This window comes from Oncorhynchus gorbuscha, linkage group LG13, assembly GCF_021184085.1.
Source record: "Oncorhynchus gorbuscha isolate QuinsamMale2020 ecotype Even-year linkage group LG13, OgorEven_v1.0, whole genome shotgun sequence".
Taxonomy (NCBI): Eukaryota; Metazoa; Chordata; class Actinopteri; order Salmoniformes; family Salmonidae; genus Oncorhynchus; species Oncorhynchus gorbuscha.
Window position 1 is genome coordinate 3223212 of NC_060185.1, and position 15000 is coordinate 3238211.

Sequence of the window (15000 nt, forward strand, 5' to 3'; positions counted from 1 at the left end):
GACTTGCTTAGTTAAATAAAGGTTATATAAAAAAATGTAAAAAATAAAATAACATATCAGATCACCTCATATCACCTCCTCACAGCAGCATATCATCCAAACTGGGTGGACCAGGTGACAGAGAACCCCATGTCCCCTACATCTTCCCACCGTCCTCACCTCTCCTTCTCCTCATCTCCTCCCTCCTTCAGGTTACAGAGAACCCTCCCTCCCCTCTGCTCCCCATCTCCATCTCCTTCAGGTTACAGATAACCCTCCCTCCCCCTCTGCTCCCCTCCTCCCTCCTTCAGGTTACAGAGAACCCTCCCCCTCTGCTCCCCTCCTCCCCATCTCCTTCAGGTTACAGAGAACCCTCCCTCATCCTCTCCATCTCCTCCCCCTTCAGGTTACAGAGAACCCTCCCTCCCCCTCTGCTCCCCTCCTCCCTCCTTCAGGTTACAGAGAACCCTCCCTCACCCTCTCCATCTCCTCCCCCTTCAGGTTACAGAGAACACTCCCTCCCCCTCTGCTCCCCTCCTCCCTCCTTCAGGTTACAGAGAACCCTCCCTCACCCTCTCCATCTCCTCCCCCTTCAGGGTACAGAGAACACTCCCTCCCCCTCTGCTCCCCTCCTCCCTCCTTCAGGTTACAGAGAACCCTCCCTCACCCTCTCCATCTCCTCCCCCCTTCAGGTTACAGAGAACACTCCCTCCCCCTCTGCTCCCCTCCTCCCTCCTTCAGGTTACAGAGAACCCTCCCTCACCCTCTCCATCTCCTCCCTCCTTCAGGTTACAGAGAACCCTCCCTCACCCTCTCCATCTCCTCCCTCCTTCAGGTTACAGAGAACCCTTCTCTACTCCTCACCCATCCTAATACCCCCATGGTGAGAGTGGGGGGGGGGGTCATATCATACACCAGAGAACATTCTAACCCCAGTAGTATCCAGTAAGCCTCACAACAGAGGAGGAGGAGGAAGGACAACGTTGTGATCCACGGTTCTAAGTGGAGACTGTTAGTCAGGTGACCAGGTGAGACAGAGAGAACATTCTAAGTGGAGACAGTTAGTCAGGTGACCAGGTGAGACAGAGATAACATTCTAAGTGGAGCCTGCTAGTCAGGTGACCAGGTGTGACAGATATAACATTCTAAGTGGAGACTGTTAGTCAGGTGACCAGGTGTGACAGAGAGAACATTCTAAGTGGAGACTGTTAGTCAGGTGACCAGGTGAGACAGAGAGAACATTCTAAGTGGAGACTGTTAGTCAGGTGACCAGGTTTGACAGAGAGAACATTCTAAGTGGAGACTGTTATTCAGGTGACCAGGTGAGACAGAGAGAACATTCTAAGTGGAGACTGTTAGTCAGGTGACCAGGTGAGACAGAGAGAACATTCTAAGTGGAGACTGTTAGTCAGGTGACCAGGTGAGACAGAGAGATCATTCTAAGTGGAGACTGTTAGTCAGGTGACCAGGTGAGACAGATAGATCATTCTAAGTGGAGACTGTTAGTCAGATGTGACAATAATGGTGAAGATGAGAGTTCAGGTGAAAAGTGGGACATTTTTGTCACACCCTGAATGGTCCCTTGATCCCAATGTAGTGCACTACTGCTGACCAGGACAGTTAGGTCTCTTGTCAAAATAATGCACTACATATGGAATATACAGACACAGCCTGTGACTGGTGATTTGAGGCGGTTTGAGGAGCAGGAAACACCATATATGGACGTGGGGAAGGAGGAAGTAGTATGGCCACTGGATATGACTGTTGCCTGGTGAATGATGGGTAGTGTAGTTGTGATGAGAGGAAGGAAGGAGGAAGTAGTATGGCCACTGGATATGACTGTTGCCTGGTGAATGATGGGTAGTGTAGTTGTGATGAGAGGAAGGAAGGAGGTGTGCCGTACCTTTCACTACCTTCTCCAGATAGTGAGCTTGGGGAGATAAGAGACACACATATAAGGGAGAAGTTGAACAGCAGCAGCTTACATGACAGACACAGTAAGACTAGGTGTTGTTTTACTACAAAACAGGAGAACAGAAAGAAACACAGCAGTATGGTGACACAAACACACCACATACATTACAAGCAGCATCACACACACAAGCCAAGGCAAGACACAGGCAGAGGAATGGAGAGGTAGAGAGAGAGGTATAGAGAGAGAGGCAGATGAATGGAGAGGTAGAGAGAGAGAGGCAGATGAATGGAGAGGTAGAGAGAGAGAGAGAGAGAGAGAGAGAGAGAGAGAGAGAGAGAGAGAGAGAGAGAGAGAGAGAGAGAGAGAGAGAGAGGGAGGGAGGGAGGGAGGGAGGGAGGGAGGGAGAGGTAGAGAGAGAGAGAGAGAGAGAGAGAGAGAGAGAGAGAGAGAGAGAGAGAGAGAGAGAGAGAGAGAGAGAGAGAGAGAGAGAGAGAGAGTGGGGGAGAGAGGTATACAGATAGGGAGAGAGAGAGAGAGAGAGAGAGAGAGAGAGAGAGAGAGAGAGAGAGAGAGAGAGAGAGAGAGAGAGAGAGAGAGAGAGAGAGAGAGAGAGAGAGGGGGAGAGGGAGAGAGAAAGAGAGAGAAAGAGGGAGGGAGAGAGGGAGGGAGAATAAGAAGAACGAGACAAAGAGATGTGAAAATAAAATTTCAATCGGATCCCAATGACCAACTGAAGACATACAGTGTTTTTACATCCAGAAACTATTCAGACCCTTTGACTTTGTCCACATTTTGTTACGTTACAGCCTGATTCTAAAATTGTTTTTTTTTTAAATAATCCTCATCAATCTACACACAATAGCCCATAATAAGGCACATTTCTAATTAAAATAAAATAAAAAACCACATTGTGACATCAGTATTCAGACCCTTTGCTACGAGACTGGAAATTCATCTCTGGTGCATCCTGTTTCCCTTGATGTTCACCTGTGGTCAAATCAATTGATTGGACATGATTTAGAAAGGCACACACTTGTCTATATCAGGTCCCACAGTTGACAGTGCATGTCAGAGCAAAAACCAAGCCATGAGGTCGAAGGAATCGTCCGTAGAGCTCCGAGACAGGATTGTGTCGAGGCACAGATCTGGGGAAGGGTACCAAAACATTTCTGCAGCATTGAAGGTCCCCAAGAACACAGTGGCCTCCATCATTCTGCAGTATTGAAGGTCCCCAAGAACACAGTGGCCTCCATCATTCTGCAGCATTGAAGGTCCCCAAGAACACAGTGGCCTTCATCATTCTTAAAATGGAAGAAGATAGGAACCACCAAGACTCTTCCTAGAGCTGGCCGCCAAACTGAGCAGTCGGGAGAAGGGCCTCCACCCTGGATATTGGATCTAATCCCAGAGGCCCAAAACAACGTTGTCACTACAGGAGAGGCAGACGGAGTGGCATGCTGATCAGACTTAGAAGGCGAGCACACCACCCACTGCTTTCGAGCATATTACTTTCCAATGTCCAGTCTCTAGACAGCAAGGTGGACAAAATTAGGGCACGAGTTGCCTTCCAGAGAGACATCAGAGATTGTAACATTCTCTGTTTCACGGAAACACGGCTCTCGCGGGAGACTGTTAGTCAGGTGACCAGGTGAGACAGAGAGAACATTCTAAGTGGAGACTGTTAGTCAGGTGACCAGGTGAGACAGAGAGAACATTCTAAGTGGAGACTGTTAGTCAGGTGACCAGGTGAGACAGAGAGAACATTCTAAGTGGAGACTGTTAGTCAGGTGACCAGGTGAGACAGAGAGAACATTCTAAGTGGAGACTGTTAGTCAGGTGACCAGGTGAGACAGAGAGAACATTCTATGTGGAGACTGTTAGTCAGGTGACCAGGTGAGACAGAGAGAACATTCTAAGTGGAGACTGTTAGTCAGGTGACCAGGTGAGACAGAGAGAACATTCTAAGTGGAGACTGTTAGTCAGGTGACCAGGTGAGACAGAGAGAACATTCTAAGTGGAGACTGTTAGTCAGGTGACCAGGTGAGACAGAGAGAACATTCTAAGTGGAGACTGTTAGTCAGGTGACCAGGTGAGACAGAGAGAACATTCTAAGTGGAGACTGTTAGTCAGTTGACCAGGTGAGACAGAGAGAACATTCTAAGTGGAGACTGTTAGTCAGGTGACCAGGTGAGACAGAGAGAACATTCTAAGTGGAGACTGTTAGTCAGGTGACCAGGTGAGACAGAGAGAACATTCTAAGTGGAGACTGTTAGTCAGGTGACCAGGTGAGACAGAGAGAACATTCTAAGTGGAGACTGTTAGTCAGGTGACCAGGTGAGACAGAGAGAACATTCTAAGTGGAGACTGTTAGTCAGGTGACCAGGTGAGACAGAGAGAACATTCTAAGTGGAGACTGTTAGTCAGGTGACCAGGTGAGACAGAGAGAACATTCTAAGTGGAGACTGTTAGTCAGGTGACCAGGTGAGACAGAGAGAACATTCTAAGTGGAGACTGTTAGTCAGGTGACCAGGTGAGACAGAGAGAACATTCTAAGTGGAGACTGTTAGTCAGGTGACCAGGTGAGACAGAGAGAACATTCTAAGTGGAGACTGTTAGTCAGGTGACCAGGTGAGACAGAGAGAACATTCTAAGTGGAGACTGTTAGTCAGGTGACCAGGTGAGACAGAGAGAACATTCTATGTTGTCAGAGTTGGTACAACCACCGGGTTTCTTCACACATTGTGCCAACAGGAATAAACAGGGAAGAAGAAGGGCGGGGGGGGGGGGGTGTTTCATGATTAACAACTCATGGTGTAATCATAACTCAAGTACTTATGTTCACCTGACCTAGAATTCCTTACAATCAAATGCCGACCGTATTATCTCCCAAGAGAATTCTCTTAGATTATATTCATAGCCATGTATATCCCTCCACAAGCAGATACCTCGACGGACCTCAAAGAACTTCACTGGATTCTATGTAAACTGGAAACCATATATCCTGAGGCTCAGACACGAGACGTATGTGGCAGGGTCTACAGGAAATCACGGACTACAAAAAAGAAAACCAGCTACGTCATGGACACCGACGTCCAGACTAAAAAGGATAATACAGGACCACCAAGGCCCCCTCCTTCTCCGTGGACAAAGTGAGTAAGACATTTAAACGTGTTAACCCTCGCAAGGCTGCAGGCCCAGGCGGCATTCCCAGCCGCGCCCTCAGAGCATGCGCAGACCAGCTGGCCGGTGTGTTTACGGACATATTCAATCCATCCCTATACCAGTCTGTTGTTCCCACATGCTTCGCGAGGGCCACCATTGTTCCTGTTCCCAAGAAGGCAAAGATAAGAATGCTGTTCATTGACTACAGCTCAGTATTCAAAACCATAGTACCCTCCAAACTCGTCATCAAGCTCGAGACCCTAGGTCTCAACCCTGCCCTGTGAAATTGGGTCCTGGACTTTCAGACTGGCCCAGGTGGTGAAGGTAGGAAACAACATCTCCACTTCGCTGATCCTCAACACTGGGGCCCCATAAGGGTGCGTGCTCAGCCCCCTCCCGTTCTCCCTGTTCACCCATGACTGCGTGGCCATGCACACCTCCAACTCAATCATCATGTTTGCAGACGACACTCCAGTAGTGGGCTTGATTACCAACAATGACGAGACGGCCTACAGGGAGGAGGTGAGGGCCCTCGGAGTGTGGTGTCAGGAAAACAACCTCGCACTCAATGTCAACAAAACAAAGGAGTTGATCGTGGACTTCAGGAAACAGCAGAGGGAGCACCCCCTATCCACATCGACGGGACAGCAGTGGAGAGGGTAGAAAGTTTTAAGTTCCTCGGCATACACATCACGGACAAACTGAAATGGTCCACCCACACTGACAGCATGGTGAAGTCGACGCAGCAGCGCCTCTTCAACCTCAGGAGGCTGAATAAATTTGGCTTGTCACCTAAATCCCTCACAAACTTTTACAGATGCACAATCGAGAGCATCCTGTCAGGCTGTATCACCGCCTGGTACGGCAACTGCTCCACCGACAACCACAAGGCTCTCCAGAGGGTAGTGAGGTCTGCACAACAAAGCATCACCGGGGGCAAACTACCTGCCCTCCAGGACACCTACACCACCCAATGTTACAGGAAGGCATAAAGAGATCATCAAGGACAACAACCACCCGAGCCAATGCCTGTTCCCACCACTATCATCCAGAAGGCGAGGTCAGTACAGGTGCATCAAAGCTGGGACCGAGAGACTGAAAAACAGCTTCTATCTCAAGGCCATCAAACTGTTAAACAGCCATCACTAACATTGAGTGGCTGCTGCTAACATACTGACTCAAATCACTGGCCGCTTTAATAAATTGATTTAATAAAGGTATCACAAGTCACTTTAAATAATGTTTACATATCCTACACTACTCATCTCATATGTATATACTGTACTCGATACCATCTACTGCATCTTGTTTACATACCCTACATTACTCATCTCATGTGTATATACTGTACTCGATACCATCTACTGCATCTTGTTTACATACCCTACATTACTCATCTCATATGTATATACTGTACTCTATACCATCTACTGCATCTTGTTTACATACCCTACATTACTCATCTCATGTGTATATACTGTCCTCTATACCATCTACTGCATCTTGTTTACATACCCTACATTACTCATCTCATATGTATATACTGTACTCTATACCATCTACTGCATCTTGTTTACATACCCTACATTACTCATCTCATGTGTATATACTGTCCTCTGTACCATCTACTGCATCTTGTTTACATACCCTACATTACTCATCTCATATGTATATACTGTACTCTATACCATCTACTGCATCTTGTTTACATACCCTACATTACTCATCTCATGTGTATATACTGTCCTCTGTACCATCTACTGCATCTTGTTTACATACCCTACATTACTCATCTCATATGTATATACTGTACTCTGTACCATCTACTGCATCTTGTTTACATACCCTACATTACTCATCTCATATGTATATACTGTACTCTATACCATCTACTGCATCTTGTTTACATACCCTACATTACTCATCTCATATGTATATACTGTACTCTGTACCATCTACTGCATCTTGCCGTTCGGCCATCGCTCATCCATATATTTATATGTACAACTAAGATTAAACTCTTTGACCTGAATGCCAAGTGTCACGTCTGGAGGAAACCTGGCACCATCCCTACGGTGAAGCATGTTGGTGGCAGCATCATGCTGTGGGGATGTTTTTCAGTGGCAGGGACTGGGAGACTAGTCAGGATTGAGGGAACAATGAACAGAGCAAAGCACAGAGAGATCCTTGATGAAAACCTGCTCCAGAGCGCACAGGACCTCAGACTGGGGCGAAGGTTTACCTTCTAACAGGACAACGACCCAAAGCACACAGCCAAGACAACGCAGGAGTCCTTTGGGACAAGTCTCTGAAAATCCTTGAGTGGCCCAGCCAGAGCCCGGACTTGAACCTGATCGAACATCTCTGGAGAGACATGAAAATAGCTGTGCAGCAACGCTCCCCATCCAACATGACAGAGCTTGAGAGGATCTGCAGAGAAGAGAAAGTCCCAGATACAGGTGCCAAGCTTGTAGCGTCAAACCCAAAAGTCAAGGGGTTTCTACAATTAACAAAATATATGAAACCTGTTTTCACTTTGTTATTATGGGGTATTGTGATGTCATTATGGGTATTGTGATGTCATTATGGACAAGACAAGGAGTGGCTTCTGGACACGTCTCTGAATGTCTTTGAGTGGCTCACCCAGAGCCCGGACTTGAACAAGAACGAACATCTCTGGAGAGACCTGAAAATAACTGTGCAGCGACGCTCCCCATCCAACCTGACGGAGCTTGAGAGGATGTGCAGAGAAGAATGGGAGAAACTCTCCAAATGTAGGTGTGTCAGGCTTGTAGCGTCAAACCCAAGAAGACTCAAGGCTGTAATCGCTGCCAAAGGTGCTTCAACAAAGTACTGAGTAAAGGGTCTGAATACTTATGTAAATGTGATATTTCAGGTTTAATTTTTAATAAATTAGCAAAAAATTGTGAGTAAATTGATGAGGGGAGAGCTTTGTATGTATCTCTCTGTGTCCCAAATGGCACCCCCCATTTCCAAAATAGTGCACTACTTTAGACCAAAGCCCTATAAAAGTAGTGCACTATACTGAGCACAGATGTCAGTTCAACCTATTTAGTTGAAATGACGTGGAAACAACATTGATTCAACCAGTGTGTGCCCAGTGGGGAGGGTACCATGTCATACCTTAGTGGAGGAAGTGTGGATGGTTCTCAATATAGCCTCAGTGGAGGAAGTGTGGATGGTTCTCAATATAGCCTTATTGGAGGAAGTGTGGATGGTTCTCAATATAGCCTTAGTGGAGGAAGTGTGGATGGTTCTCAATATAGCCTTAGAAGGAAGTGTGGATGGTTCCACAATATAGCCTTAGTGGAGGAAGTGTGGATGGTGCTCAATATAGCCTTAGAAGGAAGTGTGGATGGTTCTCAATATAGCCTTAGTGGAGGAAGTGTGGGTGGTTCTCAATATAGCCTTAGTGAAGGAAGAGCTAGCCTGTCTAGAGTTAGCCTGTCTAGAGTTAGCCTGTCTAGAGCTAGCCTGTCTAGAGTTAGCCTGCCTAGAGTTAGCCTGCCTAGAGTTAGCCTGTCTAGAGTTAGCCTGTCTAGAGCTAGCCTGTCTAGAGTTAGCCTGTCTAGAGCTAGCCTGCCTAGAGTTAGCCTGTCTAGAGTTAGCCTGTCTAGAGTTAGCCTGTCTAGAACTAGCCTGCCTAGAGTTAGCCTGTCTAGAGTTAGACTGTCTAGAGCTAGCCTGTCTAGAGTTAACCTGTCTAGAGTTAGCCTGTCTAGAGCTAGCCTGTCTAGAGTTAGCCTGTCTAGAACTAGCCTGTCTAGAGTTAGACTGTCTGTACTACTGCTGTAGGGTGGTAGCCAGGGGCCTTCTGTACTACTGCTGTAGAGTGGTAGCCAGGGGCCTTCTGTACTACTGCTGTAGGGTGGTAGCCAGTGGCCTTCTGCACTACTGCTGTAGGGTGGTAGCCAGGGTCCTTCTGTACTACTGCTGTAGGGTGGTAGCCAGGGGCCTTCTGTACTACTGCTGTAGGGTGGTAGCCAGGGACCTTCTTTACTACTGCTGTAGGGTGGTAGCCAGGGTCCTTCTGTACTACTACTGTAGGGTGGTAGCCAGGGGCCTTCTTTACTACTGATGTAGGGTGGTAGCCAGGGGCCTTCTTTAGGGAAAATAAAACACAAGAGAAGAAAAAGATGGGGACAGAGAGAGGAAGAGAGAGGGAGAGAGAAAGAGAGAGGGAGAGAGGAAGAGAGAGGAAGAGAGTGGAAGAGAGAGGAAGAGAGTGGAAGAGAGTGGAAGAGAGAGGAAGACAGAAATAGAGAGAGAGAGAGAGAGAGAGAGAGAGAGAGAGAGAGAGAGAGAGAGAGAGAGAGAGAGAGAGAGAGAGAGAGAGAGAGAGAGAGAGAGAGAGAGAGAGAGAGAGAGAGAGAGAGAGAGAGAGAGAGAGAGAGAGAGAGAGAGAGAGAGAGAGAGAGAGAGAGAGAGGAAGAGATAAATAGAGAGATAGAGAGAGATAGAGAGAGAGAGAGAGAGAGAGAGAGAGAGAGAGAGAGAAGAGAGTGGAAGAGAGAGGAAGACAGAAATAGAGAGAGAGAGAGAGAGAGAGAGAGAGAGAGAGAGAGAGAGAGAGAGAGAGAGAGAGAGAGAGAGAGAGAGAGAGAGAGAGAGAGAGAGAGAGAGAGAGAGAGAGAGAGAGAGAGGAGAGAGATAAATAGAGAGATAGAGAGAGAGAGAGAGAGAGAGAGAGAGAGAGAGAGAGAAACAGAGAGAGAGAGAGAGAGAGAGAGAGAGAAACAGAGAAACAGAGAGCGGTAGAGAGAGAGAGAGTGAAACAGAGAGCGGGAGAGAGAGAGAGTGAAACAGAGAGAGGGAGAGAGAAAGAGAGAGTGAAACAGAGAGAGGGAGAGAGAGAGTGAAACAGAGAGAGGGAGAGAGAGAGAGAGTGAAACAGAGAGAGAGAGAGAGAGAGAGAGAGAGAGAGAGAGAGAGAGAGAGAGAGAGAGAGAGAGAGAGAGAGAGAGAGAGAGAGAGAGAGAGAGAGTGAAACACAGAGAGAGAGAGAGAGAGAGAGTGAAACAGAGAGAGGGAGAGAGAGAGAGAGAGAGAGAGAAACAGAGAGAGAGAGAGAGAGAGAGAGGGAGGGAGGGAGAGAGAGAGAGAGAGAGAGAGAGAGAGAGAGAGAGAGAGGGAGGGAGAGCGAGAGAGAGAGAGAGTGAAACAGAGAGAGGGAGAGAGAGAGAGAGAGTGAAACAGAGAGAGGGAGAGAGAGAGAGAGAGTGAAACAGAGAGAGGGAGAGAGTGAAACAGAGAGCGGTAGAGAGAGAGAGAGTGAAACAGAGAGAGGGAGAGAGAGAGAGAGAGAGTGAAACAGAGAGAGGGAGAAGGGGAGAGTGAAACAGAGAGAGGGAGAGAGTGAAACAGAGAGCGGTAGAGAGAAAGAGTGAAACAGAGAGAGGGAGAGAGAGAGAGAGAGAGAGAGAGAGAGAGAGAGAGAGAGAGAGAGAGAGAGAGAGAGAGAGAGAGAGAGAGAGAGAGAGAGAGAGAGAGAGAGAGAGGAGAGAGAAACAGAGAGAGAGAGAGAGAGAGAGAGAGAGAGAGAGAGAGAGAGAGAGAGAGAGAGAGAGAGAGAGAGAGAGAGAGAGAGAGAGAGAGAGAGAGAGAGAGAGAGAGAGAGAGAGAGAGAGAGAGAGAGAGAGAGAGAGAGAGAGAGAGAGGGAGAGAGAGAGAGAGAGAGAGAGAGAGAGAGAGAGAGAGAGAGAGAGAGAGAGAGAGAGAGAGAGAGAGAGAGAGAGAGAGAGAGAGAGAGAGAGAGAGAGAGAGAGAGAGAGAGAGAGTGAAACAGAGAGAGAGAGAGAGAGAGAGAGAGAGAGTGAAACAGAGAGAGGAGAGAGAGAGAGAGAGAGAGAGAGAGAGAGAGAGAGAGAGAGAGAGAGAGAGAGAGAGAGAGAGAGGGAGAGAGAGAGAGAGAGGGAGGGAGAGCGAGAGAGAGAGAGAGAGAGAGAGAGAGAGAGAGAGAGAGAGAGGGAGGGAGAGCGAGAGAGAGAGAGAGAGAGAGAGAGAGAGAGAGAGAGAGAGAGAGAGAGAGAGAGAGAGAGAGAGAGAGAGAGAGAGAGAGGAGAAGAGAAGAGAGAGAAACATGTGGATCTGAGGTAACAAAGACAGAAAAGATGAAACAGGATGAAAAACAAGCTGTATATATATATATAGTTCTCTGATTCTGGGGACTGTTCATAGAAAGGATACGAAACCCCAGAGATGACCTCACATGACATGAGAAACGAAAACAAACCAACTGCTGGTTAAACCTCAGGTAAAAAATAGTGTTGTAAGAATATGCAGTTAAACATTATCAATTTTCATCTCATCAGTTTTGTGGTTTTCTCCAATCAAAAGGTCCAGTTATCATTTAATTAAATCATGACAAACAATCAATCTGTCCTAAACTACCCACTGGGGACACAGCGGTTGAACCAACGTTGAATAGACGTTGATTTGATGTCTGTGCACAGTGGGGAGTGCTGCACATCATTCCACTGCCAGTCTATAACTTAACAAGTCTGTGATTGTGTGGTTGGAGACATTAGTCAGTCTATAACTTAACAAGTCTGTGATTGTGTGGTTGGGGACATTAGTCAGTCTATAACTTAACAAGTCTTTAACTTAACATGCCAACACTAAAACCTCGCTCCCTCTATCCTAGCATGCTGATAGGCTGACTGCCAACACTAACCCCCCCCCCCTCCCTCTATCCTAGCATGCTGATAGGCTGACTGCCAACACTAAAACCCTCCTCCCTCTATCCTAGCATGCTGATAGGCTGACTGCCAACACTAAAACCCTCCTCCCTCTATCCTAGCATGCTGATAGGCTGACTGCCAACACTAAAACCTCGCTCCCTCTATCCTAGCATGCTGATAGGCTGACTGCCAACACTAAAACCTCGCTCCCTCTATCCTAGCATGCTGATAGGCTGACTGCCAACACTAAAACCCTCCTCCCTCTAGCCTAGCATGCTAATAGGCTGACTGCCAACACTAAACCCCCCCCCCCCACTCCCTCTATCCTAGCATGCTGATAGGCTGACTGCCAACACTAAAACCCTCCTCCCTCTATCCTAGCATGCTGATAGGCTGACTGCCAACACTAAAACCTCGCTCCCTGTATCCTAGCATGCTGATAGGCTGACTGCCAACACTAAAACCCTCCTCCCTCTAGCCTAGCATGCTAATAGGCTGACTGCCAACACTAAAACCCTCCTCCCTCTATCTTAGCATGCTAATAGGCTGACTGCCAACACTTAAATCTCCCTCCCTCTATCCTAGCATGCTAATAGGCTGACTGCCAACACTAAAATCTCCCTCCCTCTATCCTAGCATGCTGATAGGCTGACTGCCAACACTAAACCCTCCCCCCTCCCTCTATCCTAGCATGCTAATAGGCTGACTGCCAACACTAAAATCTCCCTCCCTCTATCTTAGCATGCTGATAGGCTGGCTGCCAGAAATGGTATTCATCTGTGGACAGAGAATTAGGCTCCCTCTCTCTCCCTCAGTACTTATCTCCCTCCCTCCCTCCCTCCACCTACTTCTCCATCCCTTCCTCTCTTTCCCTTCCTATCTCTCCCTCCCTCTCTCTCTCCCTCCCTACCTCTCCCTACTGCCCTACCTACCTACCTCTCCCTCCCTCTCTCTCCCCCTCCCTACCTCTCCGTCCCCCACCGACTCTCTCCTTCCCTACCTACCCTTCCCTACCTCCCCCTCCCTACCTCCCCCACCGACTCTCTCCCTCCCTACCTCCCCCTCCCTACCTCCCCCACCAACTCTCTCCCTCCCTACCTCCCCCTCCCTACCTCCCCCACCAACTCTCTCCCTCCCTACCTCCCCCTCCGACTCTCTCCTTCCCTATCTCCCCCTCCCTACCTCCCCCTCCCTACCTCCCCCTCCGACTCTCTCCCTCCCTACCTCACCCTCCCTACCTCCCCTCCGACTCTCTCCCTCCCTACCTCCCCCACCAACTCTCCCCCTCCCTACCTCCCCCTCCCTACCTCCCCTCCGACTCTCTCCCTCCCCCTCCCTACCTCCCCCACCGACTCTCCCCTTCCCTACCTCCCCTCCCTACCTCCCCTCCTACTCTCTCCCTCCCCCTCCCTACATCCCCCCAACTCTCTCCCTCCACTTCCCTACCTCCCCCTCCGACTCTCTCCCTCCCCCTCCCTACATCCCCCCCGACTCTCTCTCTCCCTCCCTACATCTTTTAAAACTTTACTATTGTTATCGAAAATGTTCCCAGTGAAATATCGCGTCAAAACATTCTTAACCCGATATTCACCCCACGGCCCAAAATAGTATCTTTCAAGCGGTTGCAACAAAGCAAATGTTTGTATTTGAAATCAGGCATGGAAAGACACATTAACACATTCCCACATTTAAAATGAAAAGACACATTAACACATTCCCACATTTAAAATGCATGGAGATGAGTTAGATCATTGAGTAAACCTGGTCATGATACGCAGAGTTGCACAAATCCAATGAAGCTTCCCCGTTTTACCCCCCAACTCAGTCAACCCCCACATCAAACAACCACACGACACACCCATAGAGACACAAACACTACCCCCCCACACACACCCAGACCCTCCCACTGTGTCTCTCTGTCCTACCCATAGTGCAGTGCTCTCCGTTCCACCCCGGGCTGCATTCACACTTCCCTTCCTTGCAGGTGCCGTGCTCGCTGCAGCGTGGGTGACACGCCCGCTGGTCACACCCGGCGCCCATCCAGCCGTCGTCACAGCGACAGGTGCCCGACATGCAGATGCCATGTCCACCACAGTCCACTGCACAAATCTCTGTGGGAGCCGGGGAGACAGAGATAATAGAGGGAGGGGAAGGGAGACAGATAGAATAGAGGGAGGGGAAGGGAGACAGAGATAATAGAGGGAGGGGAAGGGAGACAGAGATAATAGAGGGAGGGGAAGGGAGACAGAGATAATAGAGGGAGGGGAAGGGAGACAGATAGAATAGAGGGAGGGGAAGGGAGACAGAGATAATAGAGGGAGGGGAAGGGAGACAGATAGAATAGAGGGAGGGGAAGGGAGACAGATAGAATAGAGGGAGGGGAAGGGAGACAGAGATAATAGAGGGAGGGGAAGGGAGACAGAGATAATAGAGGGAGGGGAAGGGAGACAGAGAGAATAGAGGGAGAGGAAGGGAGACAGAGAGAATAGAGGGAGAGGAAGAGAGACAGAGATAATAGAGGGAGGGGAAGGGAGACAGAGAGAATAGAGGGAGGGGAAGGGAGACAGAGATAATAGAGGGAGGGGAAGGGAGACAGAGATAATAGAGGGAGGGGAAGGGAGACAGAGAGAATAGAGGGAGGGGAAGGGAGACAGAGATAATAGAGGGAGGGAAGGGAGACAGAGAGAATAGAGGGAGAGGAAGGAGACAGATATAATAGAGGGAGGGGAAGGGAGACAGAGAGAATAGAGGGAGGGGAAGGGAGACAGAGAGAATATAGGGAGGGGAAGGGAGACAGAGAGAATAGAGGGAGGGGAAGGGAGACAGAGAGAATAGAGGGAGGGGAATGGAGACAGAGAGAATAGAGGGAGGGGAAGGGAGACAGAGAGAATAGAGGGAGGGGAAGGGAGACAGAGAGAATAGAGGGAGGGGAAGGGAGATATAGAGAATAGAGGGAGAGGAAGGAAGGAAGACAGACAGTTAGATAATGAGAGAAAGATGGAGGAGGAGACGGACAGGGTGAAGATCAGAACACATCCAGGAGTTATTGTGAGGAAGAGGGTCTTGCCACGCTCCACTACCTTGTCTGCTGGCCGATGAAAAGACATTCCTGCACCTCATAAGGGACCAATCCCGTTCGACAGAACAAATCTAGTAAGAGCATTACAAAGAAAGGACATGGATTGCAGAGGAATTAACTAAATGTATGCTTCTCACAGGAGACTGTGTGAATCAGTCCTTCAT

The 15000-nt window shown here is 48.6% G+C and overlaps 1 protein-coding gene across 1 annotated transcript in view; it reads right to left on the minus strand.

Annotated features, from left to right (window-relative positions):
• The window catches only part of tenm4 (teneurin transmembrane protein 4), a 484585-nt gene that overhangs the window by 208327 nt on the left and 261258 nt on the right, over positions 1-15000 (minus strand). The window contains exons 11-12 of the mRNA XM_046293604.1: positions 13683-13868; positions 1883-1909 (exon numbers count right to left, since the gene is read on the minus strand). Coding sequence (XP_046149560.1) covers positions 1883-1909; positions 13683-13868 — 213 coding nt within the window. The remainder of the gene's footprint in view (positions 1-1882; positions 1910-13682; positions 13869-15000) is intronic.